Genomic DNA, 21,179 nt, shown 5'->3' with positions numbered 1-21,179 from the left:
GAGCAGGGACAAGGTCCTCCAGCACCCAAGGCTGAGACACCAAAGTGCGCCCCTCCATCCCTGCCACCCCAGCTGTCACACACTGATTGCTATTAGACTAAGAGGGCCACAGGGCCCACAACCTCCCCAACACCTTAATCTCTAGTTATCTGGCTTGCAGTCACTGTCATGTATCCCCTTTTCTTATTTCTTTCTGCTTCATACACAATTAGGAATGACAGCTGAATGAATTGTGCGCCCCCTCCTACACTGCGCCCTTAAGCTGGAGCCTCTCCAGCCGATGGCTCGGCCCGGCCCTGCACAGGTGTGCTAAACAGTTAGCACGTGAAGTGCCGTTTGCAGACTTTAGTCACCTGCTAACTGTTTAGCACTCCCGTGTTAAACAGTTTGCACGGCTTTGTGAATCAAGCCCATTGTATTTATACAGGTCTGTACAGACCTAAAGTGTCACTACTGAGGATGAAAGAAAGAAAGGAAAAGATAGGAATATGTTTCTCAGAAGAGAAATATTTGGGAGCTATGCATACCCAATAAATGAATACGCATGATTGACCTATTTAAAGGAAATAAAAAAGTATGGTAAATATGACTGCTTTGTTATATATGAGAACTACACACCAAATGAAAAGTAGCAGAGAGAGAGGGAGAGAGCAGCTGGAGGAGGCGTGTGCGATGTAGAGAGTAGAGATGGGAAGTTCGGATCTTTTCAATGATCCGGATGATTCGAATCGGATCATTGAAAAGATCCGGATCTTTGATCCGAATCTCGGATCATTTTACTACCGAAGCATTCGGGGGTGAAATGAACAGCAGGACAGGTCTGTGGACAGGAGACGGGGAGGGAGTGGACACACAGAGAAGGGGAGAAGATGGACAGAGGGCAGGGAGTGGACAGGGAAGGGAGGAGGGACGAGCAAAGAGCAGAAATGTTTGCACGTAATACCCACATGCTGAAGTCATATGCTTTACATATATTTCACCTATATGCTCATCTGTACACTTTGAAAGAAAAGGTCGCACAGTGAAAGAAAGCATTCCCAGAAGATAAGTGCAGCTGTTTAGTGCCGAGTGCAGGAGGATTATATTGCCTTTCAATCACAATTAATGGGCTCTATTCTCAATGAGTTTCCGCATGCGGTAAAGTACATGCGGGAAGTTTGCACCCAAAATACCGGCAAGTTGGGATTCTCAAAATGTTCCGCATGTTTTTTCCGCATGCGGAAAAAGTGTGATAAAAGTGCGGGATTCATGCGGTAAAATTTCCGCAAAAGTCGGTATTTTCCGCAATAAAAGATCAATTCTCAAAGATGTTCAGGCGCATCTTTTCTTCGTTAATTACCGAATTTTTATCACCTACAAGAAGTAGGTGATATATTCCGCATCCCATTGACTTTAATGAAGTGTGGAGGCTTAAGGGCTGTGCTTGGTGGACTTTAACTTTTTTTTTTTAAACACTTTTTCATGCGACCTTTTTACCGCATGATTCCCGCATGAATAATGCCTGTTTCCGCATCTTTTTTCCCGCATGCGGCAAACATGCGGAAAATGTTAGTGAATGCTAAAAAAATGCGGAGTTTACCGCTGGCGGGAATTTACCGGTAAAATTTTGCGGTACTTTTGGCTCTTTGAGAATAGAGCCCAATGTCTGCAAAGTTACTGAGCTGTGCTGAGCCAAAAGCTTCCCATGTGATCACTGTGCAGCACTACGGAACAGACAGCCTATAATGGGCAGCACGTTATAGCCAGTATGTCTGTGTGCTCTACACATATCTGGCAGTGGCACCCATGTCCTCTCTCTCTCATCTACCTGCTGTCCCTACAAGGCTGGCTCCCATCCAACAGAGCGATCCCTGCTTCCAGGACCCCGCTGCCCGCTGAGAGGGGGCGTGTCGCTCCTGGCCCCGCCCCTTTTGCGATCCGAATCGTTCATTTTGATGATTCGGATGATCGACTCATTAAATAGATCCGAATCGTTCATGATCCGGACAACACTAGTAGAGAGGAGGGTGCGTGACACACACACAAGAGGGACAGGACGGGGCTGGTGGTGACCCTGAACTAGGAAACACTAGCCGAGCAGGCAGGCCAGGGAGGCTGGCTGACGGGATCAGAATCAGATAGAACACCATGAGAGTCCTCAGCAGTCTTGTGAAGCTGGGCAGCTTCAGCCTATCCAATGTGAGTACATGCAGCGCCTGTCACTGGGGTGCTGGCTGTTACAATATGAAGATTGCTATAGAGCAAAGAAACACTGCGCTCAGGTCACGGAAGGTTTCTGTGCAATACAATAAAGATTTATAGAAAACTGCTTTCAAGTTATAATGCAAAATTCCTGTGTTAGTGCTGTTGGCAGCAGATTCACAAAGGGGGTGCGCAAGTTTCAGCGCGTGTATTAAGTATATCAAAGTCGCTCATTTAGTTAAAGTTCGGCTTTCCATTACGAAGACTGCAATTGGGGGCTGTACTGTTTGGTAAAACTAGTGATCCATTACCTTTGCGAATCTTATTAACCCAGTACTGTGCACCTGTTCTGCTTTTCTGATATAGCTCCACAAATGACCAAGTTGGATTTCAGTTCACATCTGTGTGTTTTTTTTTTTTTTTTTTTTTTTTTTTTTTTTGCGGAGATGGCCGTACGGACCCGGCCATTAGTTTACAGCCAGTGTGCTGTAAACTGTCAGTTTTCCATTTGTTACTATGTAGCTGTAACCTTCCGTTTCCATTCTGCTGAGCGAAATGGTCCAGAAAATTGGGTCCTGCCGCATTCCCCTTTTTATTTTATTTTTTTGTCCGTTCGAACCGGCCGTACGGTTCTGTAGGAAAACTCAGATGTGAACCGGGCCTGAGAGTGGCCACACACCATACAATTTGTCTTTAATATCTTTGGAATTCAAGAGTTGCAATCAATTTTTCTGATTGATTGAAACATTTAAAAAAATCGGACCAATGTACCTACCTACCACACACCATTCAATTTTCATTAAAATTGATCTGAAATATCCTCCACTCCTGATCGACTTTTATTGAATAAAAACTGGAAATCTGATTTCCAGTTTTTGATTTTTTTTTTTTGGGGGGGGGGGGGGGAATCATTTTTATTGAATTGCCTTAAAATTGGATCATTTTATTGGTGTGTGTGTGTGTGTGTATGTATGGCCACCTTGGTTCAGTCTTGGTTCAGGCCAGAATTTGGTGTGTATCAGTATAAAAGAATACCAGATGGTCTTTTAGGACAAGGTTTTATGTAACGGGTTTCTTTTTAATCTACAGATATTAGAAGTAGCTGGGACTGAACTGAAGTTGTGCATGGGTCTAATCCGATTCAGCAGTGAATGATTATTTGAAAGCTTTATCAATCAAGCTGTCAGTCAATTAATCATTCCAGATCTAATTTGACCAGGGCAAAGGTCCAGATTAACCCCTGCTAATTAACATTTTTGTAGATTAAAAAAAAGAAAAACTAATTCAAGTGTCCATGCTAGACAACGCTGTTGGGCAGAATGGTAACTTTCAGCTCAAACGGTAGGGTGTTAGTATGTGCCCATTAAAGATAGCCTTTCAGTAACATGATTGTTGTCTAACATATAACCAGAACTCCATGTAAAAGAACAACTTCATGTTTCAAATGTGGATGTCAAACAAGCTTCTCACCATGATCCCTTTTGGTTTTATAAAACTAACTAAGGAACAGCTTGTCAGCAGTAAGGCTTAAAAAATGTACTGACTATGCAAATTCCAGTTCATCAGGATCCGGAATTTGCACGGGATCAAATTTGAGTACAGCTACAAATGTTCTGCACTGCAGAACTGGAATTGAAAGGGGCAAACTGGCTAATCACATTTTGAAACCTGATGGTTTGACTGTCAAATCTGACTAGCCCTGTGCAAAGTTCATATTCAGTCCCCACTAATTCCAGTAGCAGTGGGGGTAAATATACGCCCATTCAACTACATGTTGCCTCTACAGCTGGTTAGCTTAGTGATTGGCAGAACATAACTGAGTAGCCTGTGCAGATCCTGATTCCTCCCTGCAAAGTTCTGACTCCTGTCTACGTAAACACAAATGTGAGAATGGTTGCCCGTTGGGGATCGATGCTGTACAGATGCATCCCTTACCTTGAGGCTAGCGATGTGTTCAGTTGCTATGGAGGGGGCGGAAGGACAACGATCGGCAGACGACGGAGTGGCTTCAATTGGTTGGCAAGGGCGGAAATAGCATTGTGATCAGTAATGCTCGGACATCAGGGGTCGTTAAAGATCTGATAGGAGGGGTCCTTAACGACCCCCGATGCTCAAGCAATATCGACCGTCTGCTGCTGTACACCCATGATTGTCCGCTGAAACGGTCGTTATCAGCCATTTCAGCCGACAGTTATTGCATGTATGTAGCTTAAGGCGCCATACACTCATCCATTTTAATCTGCAGATGACTGGCCAATTTTACCACTGCTGTGTAGTTTGAGGATCAATAGATTTTGCATACTATGAACTGATTGTGCAGGTAAACCCTCAATACATGGTGTCATTAAAATTGCCCAGTCATCTGCAGATAAAAATTGGATGTGTGTACAGACCTCAAGGCTACTTTCACGGTGGGTGTTGGGTTCTCTGTGAAAGCAGGACCACAACTGGATGGAAAAGTCGCACCGCATGTTATGTGCATGTCACTGTTTACGCTCTAATTATTCGGTAAGTCTCTAAATGTAGTGCGTTGGGATGCGGTCAGATCGCAGCGGCAGCACTGAATGCCACATAAGTTGTGCATTGTGGTGGGACCTTCTGTGTTGTAATGTGGCTGTTGTTTCAACACACCACTGTGAACATAGCTTAGCTGGAATTTGCAAACTTGGATTTTTTTTTCTGTGAACATATGCAACAATAAAAAACTTCATAGATAGAGGGCTGGTGCACACCGAGCGGCTTTTTGGGCGTTTTCAGATCCGCTTGCGGCTGCGGATCTGCTTGGTCAATGTATCTCAATGGGGTGGTGCACACCAGAGTGGCAGGCGTTTTGAAGAAACGAAAAATGCCTGGGTGAGGCATTTTTTGGATTGCGGGTGCGTTTCTGCCTCAATGTTAAGTATAGGAAAAACGCAAACCGCTCTAAAAAACGGCACTTCAGAGCGGTTTGCCAGGCGTTTTTTGTTACAGTAGCTGTTCAGTAACAGCTTTACTGTAACAATACAGGAAATCTACTATACCAAAACCGCTAGACAAAACCGCAAAACGCTAGCTGAAACGCTACAGAAAAAGAAGAAAAAGCGTTTCAAAATCTGCTAGCATTTTGCGGATCTGCTAGCAGGTTTTGGTGTGCACCAGCCCTATATGAGTGATTTTCCTCCATGGCGCAACCCCTTGGATCCCCATGTCTCCAGGTGCCATTGAGGCCAAGCTGAAAGGGAACCTGAAGTGAGGCATATGGTAGCTGCCATATTTTTAAACAATACCAGTTACTTGGCAGATCTACTGATACCACTTCCATCGTTGCCACTGGAGAACAGGCTGTGTGCAGTCTTATAGTGTGCCAACCTTGATGATCTCATTGTACATTTGTGCACACAAGGATATGTGGGGAGAGGAAGTGGCCCATGCTGCTGCCTGGTCTGTGCCACTGCCTCCACCCAAAATTTGACAATATTGTCAAATTTGGAGAAGCAAGAAGGGGCAGATCTTCTATGCTGCGCCCTCCACCTCTCCGCCTGCTTGCCTACCACTCTCCGCCTCCTTACAGCCCCCCACCTTTCCGAAGAGGAGGGCTTGGAGTGGGGGGAGAACAGGGTAGATCTGCCAGTTTCTGCTTCTTTCACAGGTGCTGGGGGTTTTGGGATGGTTTAGGTGATGGTGTGGTCCGAAATGGGGCAGCAGGTATGTGTGTGTGATAAAGGCGCATACCTAACCCTTAAAGCAGGGGTAGGGAACCTATGGCTCGGGAGCCAGATGTGGCTCTTTTGATGGCTACATCTGGCGAACATACAGATCAGTAGGAATTGATTCACTAAGTTACACTGCTCAAGCAGCACAGCTTAGTGTGGCAGCGCAGTAACATTTTCAAAGTAGGCATGCTGCTGCTGTAGCATGCACTACTAACTTACTTGCGCTACCCCAAAACGAACGGCTGCTCCAATTGTCCCACTCTGGGCCCTGTCAGGTTCAGTGACTTTGTAGGATGAGATCCCTGCACTTTTATTGGCCCAATAGGCTGCCTGTTACTTGACAAGCAGCTAATTGGGCCAAAGTGCGGGGATCTTGTCTTACAAAGTGAAGCAACCCCCAAGTCAGCTAGCTAATTGTACAAGCTGTTAGTCGGTATTTCTCCTGTCTGGCTTTTGGGGAAATTGCTGATGTTGCTGGAACTTCCGCTGTCCAGAGGATCAACTGTATACACTTTACCATGGCAATAGGGACGTGAGCCCTACTGTCCCAGTTTGAAACATATTGTATGGCTCTCACGGAATTACAATTTAAAATATGTGGCGTTTATGGCTCTCTCAGCCAGAAAGGTTCCTGACCCCTGCCTTAAAGGGACACTTAAGTCTCTGAAAAAAATGAGTTTTACTCACCTGGGGCTTCCAGCAGCCCCCTGCAGCTGTATCGTGCCCACGTAGACTCGCTCCGATGCTCCTGGCCCGCCGGCAGCCACTTCCGGGTTACGGCGACAGGAGCCTAGAGTGATTCTTCGCGTTCCCGGCCAAAATAGTGCCCTCTATGCTGCTATAGCATAAAGCATATAGCAGCATAGAGGGCACTCTTGTGGCCGGGAAAGCGAAGAATTACTCGCGTTCCTGGCCTGTCGGCTTTTGTCGCCGAAACTGGAAGTGGCTGCCAGCGGGACCAGGAGCATCTGATGGAGTCGGCGTGGGCACGATACAGCTGCAGGGGGCTGCTTTTTTCAGAGACTTAAGTGTCTCTTAAGGCTAGTTACACACCAGGACGTTGCGTTTAGGGGACGTTATAGGGCACATAACGTGCCCCTAACGCAACGCCTGGTGCTCTCTGGTGTGGACGTCGGAGTGAGCCGCGTTGTGCAGCTCACTCTGGCGTCCGTGATGCGTACTCTTGGACGCATGCGGCATCACGTGGTCCCGCCCGGCCAATCGCCGCACAGAGCGGCAGCTCCAGGAAGTAAACCCTGCACGTCACTGAGTGCAGTGAATATTAATTAGCCATGTGCCCGGCCGCTCTCCCCTCCTCCCCAACATGACTGAGCTTGGGCAAACAGTCTAGCGCGGTTTAGCCGCGTAGAACGCACAGCATGCAGCACTTTGCTGCGTTACAATGTAACGCAACGTGGGCAGTGTGAACAGCCCACTTGTGTTACATTGCTGTGCGTTGGGGGAGCGTTACAGGCTGCACTAACGTGCGCCTGTAACGTCCCTGTGTGCAAGAAGCCTTAAAGTACCAGAAGCCAGAACCACTTCAAGTTCACAGCACTTTAAAGAGGAACTTCAGCCTAAACAAACATACTATCATTAAGTTACATTATTTATGTTAATTAACATAGGTAGTATCTCTTACCCACCCTGTTTTAAAAGAACAGGCAAATGTTTGATTTTTATGGGTGCAGCCATCTTTTTGGTTGAAAGGAGGTGACAGGGAGCCTGAGACACAGTTCCAACTGTCCTGTGTCCTGATCACCCCTCCCAGCTGCACGCGCTAGGCAATGAGAACATCAGAAATCCCATCATGCTTTGCACAGCATCAGAGATCAGGGGGAAAATGCCCAGATTTCTTTGATGGGGCGGAGCTTAGTTTTTATGCAGCTAAAAATGAGACTTTGGTAAGAAAAACAAAGCTGTGAAGCTGTTAAAGAAACACCAAGCCTTTTCAGTGTCTGGCGGTTCATTTTAAGTATGCAGCTTCACCCTTGGACAGATGTTGTGAAACCCTCCCGCATCCCTAACTATGTCACTAGTCACCTCCTGCATTAATCCACTACTTCCTGTTCTGCAGCAGCTTTCTAGTGTGCCTCCTGTTCTCACATCTTCCTGCATGTTGCATGACATCATGGGACATGCAAGAGAGAGCAGGAGAATAAAGCGGAGAAGGATGGAGAGGACCTGATTCAGGCTGGGAACACACTATGCAGAAACGCTAGCGTTGCAAAGAACACACCTAATGGAAGTTGATGGGCCACATGAAAAAACATGTATGGTTGCATTCAGCAACGCGCGTTTTTAAAAATGCTGGTTTTGTTGCATATTTTTCCAAAAGCACGCAATGAAAGTTAATGGTGATGCAGAGGTTTTAGTGCGTTTTTGCATTCTGCATGTGGGTGTGGGGTTTTTTTTCTTATAAAAAAAACACATTTGAAGATGTATTTCTGCTTCCTGTTGACTTCTTAGTGTTTTGCATTAAAAATCTAATGCAAAATGCATGTTTGTAAACGCATTTGCAGGGAAACGCAAACGCGCTAAAAACACACAAAGGCATATGCAGCAAAATGCGACCTTTCACGCCCTGCCTAGTGTGTTCCCAGCCTCAGGAGGAGGTTAAAGTTCCTGATCTGTTGTTCTAATTAAGATATCGATCATGGCTAGGAATTGCTGGTTCCTTCCATGATTGGTCCTGTAGGGTGGGCAGCAGTATATGATCAAGGTTGCATAGTTTTGTACTGAATTTGTCAGTACAAAGCTAGCTGCTGTAACCTTCAGATCAATATATATTCGCCAAGATTTCTACTGAAATCTTTGCTAGTATCTAATATCTGGGTCTTGGAACCAGTTTTGGTCTTCTTAACAGAACTGTCAATAAAGATGCTAGTGTAAGGGCCCGTTTCCACTAGCGCGAATCCGCATGCAGTCAACGCATGCGGATTCGCATAAGCAATACAAGTGGATGAGACTGTTTCCACTCGTCAGTTTTCATTTGCGTTTTTATGTGCAGGATTTTTCTGCACGGTAGACCCTGCAGAATTCGCCTGCGTGTGGAATGCAGGCGAATCGCAGGCAATGTATTTAATAGGGAAATCGCATGCGTTTTTTGCATGCATTTTTTTCCCGCGATTTCGCGTGCGATTTCGCATTGAAAGTAATGTAAATTGACACAGGCAGTGACATGGTTAAAATCGCATATACCCTGCCTATGCGAAATCGCGGCAAAAGCATGCGGAATCGCATCCGCATGCGATTTTGTCAGCGGTGATATGCAGCGATTCTGCACCGCACTAGTGGAAACGGGCCCTTACTGTAAATCCTTGTGGTATGTACATATCCGCATTAGTATCTAAAATTAGTGTAATCCTACCTAACAGGCAAGGGTCCCTGTGTCTGTCCGTGTGTCAGTGCTTTTTAGCACTGCGCATGTGCAGGGACAAGACACAGAGACACTGCCGAGAGTCGGAGGACGGGGCCAGAAGGGGGGGGGGGGGGTCATGTGTGTGTGTGTGTGTGTGTGTATATGCGCACGCAGCGTCCGGGTGCACGGCAGATTACTGACAGACCTAGCCCGTTTTTTTTTTTTAAATTGGCTAAGGTCACTAGTTTGGTAATAATTGTAAATGACTCTGCCTTCAATTCATTAAGGGCTGTTAAGTAAAAATAAGAGGTCGCTAAAATGCCGCATTTGGTATTTTAGGCTTGGTTCACATTTGAGCCTAAGTAGCTTACGTTCCGCTAGCAGCGGAAGCAATACTTTCCTGATGGGGAAAGTTCACATTGCTACATTCCGCTCGTCGGAGCGGACGTTCCCGACCTGCACGATCCTTCTGCTCCGCAGAAGCGCAGGAGCGGATGCTGCTTAATGTGAACTTAGCCTTAGACCATTTTTTTCCCATTCACTAAGATTTTCCCACATACGGTCGTAGTTTGGTGATTTACAGAAAAATGTTGCTTCAGTTCATCAAGAACTGCTTGGTAAAATGTAGAAGTCTGAGGCAGGGAAGACACTATGCCATTTCACTTCTCAAATATCACTGTGTGTCTCCTATATTAAACTATTATTTTATATTTTATTTTTTTCGTAACAGCCAATGATTTATAGAGGAAAATCATGACGATTAACAAGGTTGCCCAAACTTTTGCATCCCACTATATGTTTCCTGCACTGCCTAGTGTGTTCCCTGCCAGGGCTGCTCGGATCCGGGAGGCATTCGGATAGTTCTATCCAGATATCTCCTAGTTACCTGTGCAGGGGGGTCAATCTTACTTGTCTGACGTCTTCTTTAGTCCGTCCCTCGCCGCCTCCCACGATGCGGTCCAAGCGGCGGTCACGTGATTACAAGCACTTCCTCCTTCCGGGTTGAAGGAGGAGTGTTTGTAAACACGTGACGCGCGTGGAGCGCATCGTGGGAGGCGCCGAGGAACGGACGAAGAAGACATCAGACAGGTAAGATTGACCCACCCCGCACAGGTTTACTGGGAGATGCCCGATTAGCAACTATCTGGGTATCTCCCGGATCCGGATTTGAGCAGCACTATTCCCAGCCTAAGGAGAGCTGAGGAGTAGGTCTCTGCAGCAAGCAGTGTTGTGCTATGGTGATAGTGGTCTGCATCAGCTGTTCCTGCTTCTGTCTAGGAGTAAAAGGCATCCCTTTTAGATGGGGGTCGAAGGTGGCTCTTATTATTGGTTGTCTCCTTTCGTCTGTCCATTTTGCCAAATGTTGATAGTTACCAACCGCTCCAGCTGGTCTTCAAATACCAAACACTTTACTTGCTTTACCAAATGCTCTAATCTTTCTGAATTGATAAATAGGCACGATTCACACTGTGTGCATTGTGTAATGCACGTGTTATAATGTTAGTGAACTTCAAAGGACACTTAAAGTGAATGTTTACCAACTTAAAAATTAAAAATTCAGATACTCACCTAAGGAGAGGAAAGGCTCGTTCCTAATGAGCCTTCCCTCTCCTCTCCTCTCGCCCGGTCCCGCGCAGGATCCCCCGTAGCAGTATTCGACCAGTTCGGTCAAATACTGCCACTTCCGCAGCCGAAGGGAGCTTTCGGAAGTCTTCGGGAGCACTCGGGCTCCCGAAGACGGGCTGTTCCATACTACACATGCGCGAGCGCCCTCTATGACGCACTCGCGCGTGCGTAGTATGGAGCGGCCCGTCTTCGGAAGCCCGAGTGCTCCCGAAGACCTCCGAAGTCGCGGCGGCGGACGCGAACGGAGGAGCCAGCGCAGCAACGAGGGCACCGGGAGAGGAGAGGGAAGGCTCATCAGGACCGAGCCTTCCCTCTCCTTAGGTGAGTATCTGACTTTTTTTTTTTTTTTAAATTGGTAACCACTGGCTTTAAAGGGAACCAGAGATGAACGTTTCACAAAATCAACAGATCAGTCGATGGCTTGTAAAGAATAAATATTCTACCTGTTAATTTCACCGCTCTGGTGTGCCTTTTTGAGTGTGTTTTTTTTTTTTATCCATTATTGCTCCAGGAAAAATCCAATACGGTCGCCGGCTCATATTCCTTCTGCTTCCGGGTTATGAGTTGTTCTGGATGTGCTAGGCTGTATGTGTCTAGGCTCTATGAAACTATAGACAAGCAGGGCTGCTGCAGCCTTTCATCTGTGTGCTTTCATTATTCTGATATGCTGTGTTGCTGCCTGTAGGAAGTGCCTTTCATAGAAATGAAACTGCACAGTCAGTGCACACAGATCACACAACAGCCACACTTGTCTGTTGTTTCAGAGCCTCTTTCTCAGCAGAGCAGCCCCTCCCATGTCATCACAGCTCTGAGTATGCAAAGCAGAACATCTGAGCCAGGAGGGGGCGGGCTTGGGCTTGAAAATACTTCACATAAGAGTGACTCCGCTATGATTCCAGGTCAAACCTAGACTGAATGCTCAGTCGGGGATTTTTATCAGGGCTGATAACAGGCAAATTGAGCAGAGAAGAAACAGAGCAGGGTAGGTGTTTACTGTCATGTTCCCACTAATAAATGTAGTAAAATACATGAGGGTGCTTTGTCTCTGGTTCTCTTTAAAGATAAACCGTAACCAAGAATTGAACTTCATCCCAATCAGTAGCTGATACCCCGTTCCCATGGGAAATATTTTCCTTTTCACAAACAGATCATCAGGGGGCTCTGTATGGCCGATATTGTGGTGAAAGCCCTCTTACAGTGTGATGTCAGGACCATGGTTCTGACACACTGTGGGAGCCTTGTTGCATTGTGGGAAATAACAGCTGTTTACAGCTGTTTCCAACTGCCAAAAAAGAAAGCAGCATCTCCTTCCACTGACGTCACCTGCCAGCAGTAAAAATATCACCATGTGATATATGTCAGAATGTAAGTCGGGGAGATGAAAGATTTTACAATGGGCTAACACCGACTAAATAATTTATACTTCATTATTGTAAAATTGAGGCACTTTTTATTACATTATTTTCACTGGAGTTCCTCTTTTTAACATACATGTTAATGCAGAGCCTGCTTACAGTGAATTAGAATAATGCAGTTTGTTACAAAGCATAAGTGTTAACAGCCCCACAGAATTGTATGGGCAATAAGTTGACAGTAAGTTGACATGCAGAATCCTTCTGCAATGCAACAGACGTAATGTGAAAGGTATTGAGGGATTTACTGTATTAAATGTACACTATCAATAGCCAAGTGTTCAAAAATGACAATGTACAAATAATGTCTAAGTAGCAATGTAAACATTTTCCTACTTTTCATGTTAAATATCATAGGCAAAAGCGTTAATTTATTGAGTTTAGGATTTAGCTATGTTGGGACAAATCAATTGCAGAAGGGGTGTCAGCTTCAATGCACAGCCAGTGTTGCATATCAGACTACAGAGTATTTTTCTCTAAAAGCTAAAAAAGTATGAAAAGCTGTGGTGTTGCAGACAATTACAAATGTTTATAACAAGTTACATTTCCTCTGCTCTCTTCAGACACTTCAATCAGAGACACTGGACACAGCAGCTGCAGCTGTTGAGAGCTTTCTCTCAAACACAGAATTACACACAGGATTAACAGATGAACTGTGAGGGGAATTTCCCCTCCCTTCATGGTTCATTCTGGTCAGTTTTGGTGTCAGTAGTGTGAAAGTATTTTGAGAACAGTAAACTAAGGTTGCCAGTGAAATGTATACACCAGTACTTAGCAGCCCTTCCCAAACAATTACTAAGTAAATTACCTCACTAGTTGGTAACTTTACTTTTTAGTGCAGTAACACTCTGAGGCCACATACACACATCAGACTATAGTCTTTCGAAAATGAAAGATCACAGACCAATTTTACCCCCTTCCATGTAGTATGAGAGCCATACCTTCAGTCTTTTCTATGGAGCTGAACTCCCCATCAGAAAAAAATCTTTGCAAGATGCTGCACACACAGATCCTGTACAGACACAAAAGATCAGTATCTGCAAAAGATCTGTTCCTGCCAAAGATCCGTTCCTGCAAATTGCATTCATAGTCTGAGATCTGCAGATCATCATACACACCTTGTTTAAAGAGACACTGAAGCGAAAAAAAAAATATATGATATAATGAATTGGTTGTGTACTATGAATAATTACTAGAAGATTATCAGCAAAGAAAATATTCTCATATTTTTATTTTCAGGTTTTTTTCTAACAGTGTTTTTTCTAACATTGCATCATTCTCTAATATGTGCAGATTTCACAACACTCAGCATTCAAAATGATTCTTTCAGAGCAGTCTGTGAACTAATGACCTCTCCTCTGCCAGAGGAAAAGTAAATAGTTAACTAACAGTTGAGATAATAAAAGTCAGAAAACAGCTCTCTCCACGACTTTGAAAGTCGTAGAGATAATGGCTTTTTTGTATAGAGATAACAACTGGAGTTTCTTAACTCTTCCTGTACTGGAAACAATTAGACTGATGTATCTGATCTTAATGTTTTATTTCTTAGCTGTACTACACATACAAATCATAATATCATAGTTTTTTTTTTCGCTTCAGTGTCCCTTTAACTGACATTCATCTGCAGATCAGACAATCCTCTGCAGATCTGAAAATCCATCCTGGTGGATCTGATCTGCAGATGAATGTCTGTTTAAACAAGGTGTGTGTGATGATCTGCAGATATCAAAGACTATGAATGCATTTTGCAGGAACGGATCTTTTGCAGGAACGGATCTTTTGCAGGAACGGATCTTTTGCAGGAACGGATCTTTTGCAGGAACGGATCTTTTGCAGGAACGGATCTTTTGCAGGAACGGATCTTTTGCAGGAACGGATCTTTTGCAGGAACGGATCTTTTGCAGGAACGGATCTTTTGCAGGAACGGATCTTTTGCAGATACGGATCTTTTGCAGATACGGATCTTTTGCAGATACGGATCTTTTGCATGTCTACAGCATCTTTGTGTGCAGCATCTTGCAAAGACGTCTATCTGATGGGGAGTTCAGCTCCATAGAATAGACTGTGTAGGTATGGCTCTCATACAACATGGAATGGAGTAAAATTGGTCTGATCTTTCGTTTTCAAAAGACTATGGTCTGATGTGTGTATGAGCCTCTAGGGCTAGTTCACAGTGCTCAGTTGCATTGCAGAATAATTCTGCATGTCAACTCACTGCCCGTACAATTCTATGGGCCTGTTCTCATCTCTGTGTTGTAACGATTGTGTTATTCTAACTCCCTGCATGCAGGCGCTGAATTAACACTTATGTCCAGTCTCCATTGCAGTTAACCCGCATTTTAACATGTGCAATTTGCAACGCATCACAGTGAATTGGCATTTACAAGATATTGAGTAAAATCAGCTGTTTTCAGCATTAACTAGTGCAGTAATGCTTAGGGGATTAAAGCCATTGCTTATTTTAGTATGTGACAAACTCAAATCAAAGATGGCTTTATTGGCATGACCAAGATTCATACAGGTATTGCCAAAGAAAGGGGAAAAGGGGGACATGGAAGGGGGTGGGGTAGAGGGACAACGGCTAAGCAGTCTGTGAACATTTTTAGGCTAGGTTCACAGTGGTCAATTGCGTTGCAGAAAAATTTAGCATGTTAACTCACTGCCCATACAGCTTTATGGGCCTGTTCACAGCAACGTAGTGCGTTATTCTAACTCACAACATGCAGGCTTTGTATTAAAGTCAATGTCCAGTTTCCATTGCAGTTCACACACCTTTTATCGCGTGTGTTATGCAACTGATTACTGTGAACCTAGCCTAAGGTTTACAGTTCCAATATGCTCCTCTCAGTCTGTGGTGTGCTGTGACATAGTGTGCAGCGATTGTCACTGTGGATTCTCTTCTCCCAGTAAGATATGTTTTTCTCGCATCTTCTAATGTGAGAAAGTCTGCAAATAGTTCCATCAATTTCTTAACGTAAGTGTCCCTGGTTGCAGTATATTTGGGGCAGTGCAGCAGGAAGTGGCTTTCATCCTCAAGGGTTTTTCTGCTCACAGTGTTGGCATAGTCTCTCCTCCCTGAGTTTGTACGTCTGTGTTTCCCAGACTCTATTTCCAGGTTGTGAGTGCTCAGTCTGTAGACACTCAGTATTTTATTCTCTTGAGAGTTTTGGAGCTTTTCCATTTTATATTCTCTATAGAGACTGGTATATGGTTAGCTGTTGTGACTGTTTATTTCACTCCTCCATTTTTCCACATACAGGTCCTTCTCAAAAAATTAGCATATTGTGATAAAGTTCATTATTTTCTGTAATGTACTGATAAACATTAGAATTTCATATATATTTTAGATTCATTACACACAACTGAAGTAGTTCAAGCCTTTTATTGTTTTAATATTGATGATTTTGGCATACAGCTCATGAAAACCCAAAATTCCTATCTCAAAAAATTAGCATATTTCATCCGACCAATAAAAGAAAAGTGTTTTAAAACAAAGTCAACCTTCAAATAATTGTTCAGTTATACACTCAATACTTGGTCGGGAATCCTTTTGCAGAAATGACTGCTTCAATGTGGCGTGGCATGGAGGCAATCAGCCTGTGGCACTGCTAAGGTGTTATGGAGGCCCAGGATGCTTCGATAGCGGCCTTAAGCTCATCCAGAGTGTTGGGTCTTGCGTCTCTCAACTTTCTCTTCACAATATCCCACAGATTCTCTATGGGGTTTAGGTCAGGAGAGTTGGCAGGACAATTGAGCACAGTAATACCATGGTCAGTAAACCATTTACCAGTGGTTTTGTGGCACTGTGAGCAGGTGCCAGGTCGTGCTGAAAAATGAAATCTTTATCTCCATAAAGCTTTTCAGCAGATGGAAGCATGAAGTGCTCCAAAATCTCCTGATAGCTATCTGCATTGCCCCTGCCCTTGATAAAACACAGTGGACCAACACCAGCAGCTGACATGGCACCCCAGACCATCACTGACTGTGGGTACTTGACACTGGACGTCAGGCATTTTGGCATTTCCCTCTCCCCAGTCTTTCTCCAGACTCTGGTACCTTGATTTCCGAATGACATGCAAAAGTTGCTTTCATCCGAAAAAAGTACTTTGGACCACTGAGCAACAGTCCTGTGCTGCTTCTCTGTAGCCCAGGTGAGGCGCTTCTGCCTCTGTTTTTGGTTCAAAAGTGGCTTGACCTGGGGAATGCGGCACCTGTAGCCCATTTCCTGCACATGCTTGTACACGGCTCTGGATGTTTCTACTCCAGGCTCAGTCCACTGCTTCCGCAGGTCCCCCAAGGTCTGGAATCAGTCCTTCTCCACAATCTTCCTCAGGGTCCGGTCACCTCTTCTCGTTGTGCAGCGTCTTCTGCCACACTTTTTCCTTCCCACAGACTTCCCACTGAGGTGCCTTGATACAGCACTCTGGGAACAGCCTATTCACTCAGAAATTTCTTTGTGTCTTACCCTCTTGCTTGAGGGTGTCAATGATGGCCTTCTGGACAGCAGTCAGGTCAGCAGTCTTACCCATTATTGCGGTTTTGAGTAATAAACCAGGCTGGGAGTTTTTAAAAACCTCGAATCTTTTGCAGGTGTTTAGAGTTAATTAGTTGAATCAGATTAGGTTAATAGTTCGTTTTAGAGACCTTTTCATGATATGCTAATTTTTTGAGATAGGAATTTTGAGTTTTCATGAGCTGTATGCCAAAATCATCAATATTAAAACAATAAAAGGCTTGAACTACTTCAGTTGTGTGTAATGAATCTAAAATATATGAAAGTCTAATGTTTATCAGTACATTACAGAAAATAAAGAACTTTATCACAATATGCTAATTTTTTTTTAGAAGGACCTGTAGTCCTATTTGCTCTTAGCTGTGGTGTGTCAGGGCTGATGCTTGCAGGGCAGGTGTTTGCAGAACTCCAGGTGGAATATTTCTGTTGGGCTGGATTCCCATTTTGATTAGTCTGGGTAAGTGGTGGGACCCCATACTTCACTTGCATACAGTAGGATTGGGGTGATGGCACTGTCAAATACTTTCAGCTGGACCTTTACTGGTGGTTTGAGGTGGTACAGTTTTTGTCCATTAGCCTCCCAGATTGGTTGGTTGATTTCCAGACCAAGGTAGGTATATTTATCAGTTCTGCTAATTTCACAGTCATTGGGTGTATAGGATGGGCTCTGGGATGACCTCTTATGTTTTTTTCCTCTGGAACACCATAGGTAAACTCTCTCTAGTTCTTCTAGATCAGTGTTTCTCAACATTTTTTTGGTATGTACCCCCTTTAAAACCTGTGTACTCACCAAGTACCCCCTGGCATAGTAACCATTATGACAAGTACCCCTTAACAAATATATATTGAATCGTAGTGCATGATAATGGTTCTAAACCACTTCCAAGTATTCACTATTGCTTTTAATTAGCTAAAATACTAATTTGGTGTTGTTTAAATAAGATTTATAATTTTCTAAAACTCTAAATTGGTTAAGTTTATCAAGCCCGAGTACACCCTGGAACCATCAGACGTACCTCCTGGGGTACGCGTACCGCATGTTGAGAACCCAGGTTCTAGATGATATAGAGATTCCACCATTTGATGCAGCAACACACTTCTCTCAAATTTTCAACAGTGGGTGACATTTAGCTAGATAGTATTGTATTTTTATTTAAAGAGAATCTGTACTCTAAAATTTTTACAGCAAAAAGCATACCATTCTATTCATTATGTTCTCCTGGGCCCCTCTGTGCTGTTTCTGCCACTCCCTGCTGCAATCCTGGCTTGTAATTAACAGTTTTAGGCAGTGTTTACAAACAAACTAACCAGCTTGTGATAGGCTCACATAAGCAGAGTGTGTGAGTCATACAGAGCCTGCAGGGGGCCTGCAGAGGGTGTGTATCGCTTCTATCCAATCACAAGCAGCCCTGCACATTCCACACATTCCAGCCTTAGCCCGACAGAGCCGACAGAAGAAAAGATTAGATCATATAACAGAGATAACACAGCCACCGTGCAATTAGAAAAGGCTGCAGTAAGCCAGAGCACATTAGAACAGGCATAGGAACGTATAGGATAGAAGAACTAAGGCTGAAAATTTTGTTACGGAGTCTCTTTAAAGTGCTGTGGAAGTGGGGGCAATGTATCCAAAACATTCTTAATTCAGTTCTTCAATTTAATTTATTTTATATAGCACTGAACTCTTCTGCGGTGCCTTACAGTATATAGTCTTGTCTGAAACTGTCACTCGGGCTTATACGGTATCTCTACCATAGGCATATGTCCATCCTAATCCAAGGACAGGGTTTTTTTTGTTTGTTTGTTTTTTCAGGGAAAGCCAGTTGACTTAATTGCATGTTTTTGGAATGTGTGAGGAAACTGGAGTTATTGAATGAAACCCATGCAAACACTGGAATAATATACCCTATGCTGTAGTTCAATGCCAGATATTCATGTGTTCATGTCATCTAATGTTTTTCAGACCATACAAGTAAAGATATCTGATGGGATTTGGAAATTCCCCAGAGCAATCTCAAACAGAAGACAAGGCTATGGGACGGACTCGGATTCATGTAGACCAATCAGCCGCTACCCTGTACCCTACAAAAAAGACTTGCCGTATGATATAGTAGAACTAATGGAAGAAGTAGAGAAAAAGGTAGTTCTGGATAGTGCTATACTTTTGCAAACTTGAGGATTATAGTGGAGGTACTGCCCATGTAGCATAAAAAAATTGTACTGTACATAGCAAGCATAACCTATTGCCTGCAGGTGGATGGGAACAGCCGACAATCAGTGGATACATTGCCTGCCGCTTCCAATGTTAGGAGAAAAAAAATATATAAAAACTTAACAGAAGCCATTGCCTAATTGTGCAAACCCTTATTTGGCCATTGTAGCAGGCCGTCCAGCAGGTGACCAGTCCGGCTAGACGGCAAGTGACAGAGCGACCTCTAGAGGATGGAGGAAACCCGAGGTAAGTATAAATCCTAGACTTCTTTTGTCTCTGGTACACTTTAAAGCAGGGATGTGAAACCGGTCCTTCGAGGGCCGAGGTCCTCACACATTTGTGGCACAGCTCAAATTAATTGATGGGTCTGACTCAGGAAAGGCGTGGTCCATCAGGTAGAACACATTCCTTTCTTTCTCAGTCCATACTAAACACTGGCATGGATCTGGCCTCCAGGCCTGGAGTTCGACACCTGTGCTTTAAAGCATGGATGTCAAACCGGTCCTTCAAGGCTGAGGTCCTCACACATTTTTGGCACAGCTCAAATTCATTGATGGGTCTGAATCAGGAAGGGTGTGGTCCATCAGGTAAAACTCATTCCTCTCTTTCGCAGTTCATCCTAAACACTGTCATGGATCTGGCCCTCTAGACCTGGAGTTTAACACCTCTGCTTTAAAGGGAACCCGAGGTGAGAGGGATATGAAGGCTGCCATATTTATATCCTTTTTAAAGGATTCATCTGGAAATATTAAAAAACAAAACAAAAAAAAATCCCACAGATTTACTCACCTGGGGCTTCCTCCAGCCCCTGGAAGCCTATGTGCCCCTCGCCACAGCTCCATTCTCAGGCAGTCTCCTGGGGTCCCCTCCGTAGCATCTGCCAGCCAGGTCGGCGGTAGGGATGATCAATGAGATTAAAATCTCTGAGTTCATGCAGAATTGTGTAAATATTTATGTAAATCTATACAGATTGAAAATGGGCCAATCAATTTAAACCTGGGTAGGACTTGATTGGTCACTTTTTAATATGCAAATATTTGCATGAAAATATACATAATCCCGCATGAATTCAGAAAAAATTTCATCTCATTGATCATACCTAGTCGGTGGCCGCAAGCGATCTATGCAGGTTCACAAGTTCTGCACCTGCGCAGAACGGTACTGTAGTATGAGAGGTGCGGCTGCGCGCTTGCACAGCTCCGCTCTCCTGGGGTCCCCTTTGTAGCAGCCGCACCGATCACGCTCCTGTAGCCAGAAGCCGTCAACTAGGCATGATCAATGAGATGCAAATATTTGAGTTCATGCAGAATGATGTACATTTTTATTCAAATATATGCAGCTTGAAAATTGACCAATCTTGTCCCACCCAGGTTTCAATTGATTGGTCAATTTTCAAGCTGCATATATTTGCATAAAAATGTACATAATTCTGCATGAACTTGGAAATATTTGCATCTCATTGATCAGCCCTACCACTGACGTGGCAAGCAGCTGCTACATAGGGGACCCCGGTAGACTTCCTGAGAGCTGAGCTGCGGTGAGGGACACATAGGAGGAAGCCCCAGGTAAGTAGATCTGATTACTCCATCAAAGTAGAAAAAGGCACTACACAGGCTTCAAACTTTCGTTTGTGGTTTATTCGAGCATGGACACATACATGATACGAGTCACCTGACCCTTCCTCAAGTGTACCATCCCACACAACTCCACCCCATATATAGAACTGACCCAACAAGAAGTCCCACCCACGTGCATGACCTTACATCATTAGCATACAACAATAGACAATGTATACAATTCCTATACAGGGAACTACTATACCGTCTACCCTGCAAAAAACTGGAGGAATCATCAATATTTCCCGCAGCATATGTAATCCCACCAGTTAGTCTTTCCTGTAAAAAAAAAATCACAGAAAACACTTAACCACTTCCCGACCGCCGCATGTACAAATGGCGGCCGGGAAGTGGATCCCGCAAGGACCGCCACATGTACAATTGGCGGCGGTCCTTGTACGGGCATGGGCGGAGCGATCGCGTCATTCGTGACGCGATCCTCCGCCGGGGACTGGCTCCGCCCACCTCGCGCTGTAACCCGCCGGCCGTTCGGAAGAGCCGGCGGGTTACTAGCACCCGGATCGCCGCATACAAAGTGTATAATACACTTTGTAATGTATACAAAG

The 21,179-nt window shown here is 44.4% G+C and overlaps 1 protein-coding gene across 1 annotated transcript in view; it reads left to right on the top strand.

The window, feature by feature from the left end:
• The first annotated feature begins 2,005 nt into the window (after window positions 1–2,005).
• The window catches only part of LOC137551259 (uncharacterized), a 45,831-nt gene continuing 26,657 nt past the window's right edge, over window positions 2,006–21,179 (top strand). Inside the window, exons 1-2 of the mRNA XM_068271331.1 lie at window positions 2,006–2,178; window positions 18,749–18,925. Coding sequence (XP_068127432.1) covers window positions 2,128–2,178; window positions 18,749–18,925 — 228 coding nt within the window. The 5' untranslated portion in view covers window positions 2,006–2,127. The remainder of the gene's footprint in view (window positions 2,179–18,748; window positions 18,926–21,179) is intronic.

Source organism: Hyperolius riggenbachi, chromosome 1 (genome assembly GCF_040937935.1).
Source record: "Hyperolius riggenbachi isolate aHypRig1 chromosome 1, aHypRig1.pri, whole genome shotgun sequence".
In the NCBI taxonomy this organism is placed as follows: Eukaryota; Metazoa; Chordata; class Amphibia; order Anura; family Hyperoliidae; genus Hyperolius; species Hyperolius riggenbachi.
Note: the sequence above shows the minus strand (reverse complement) of the source record. Positions and strands in the feature narration are given on the sequence as shown.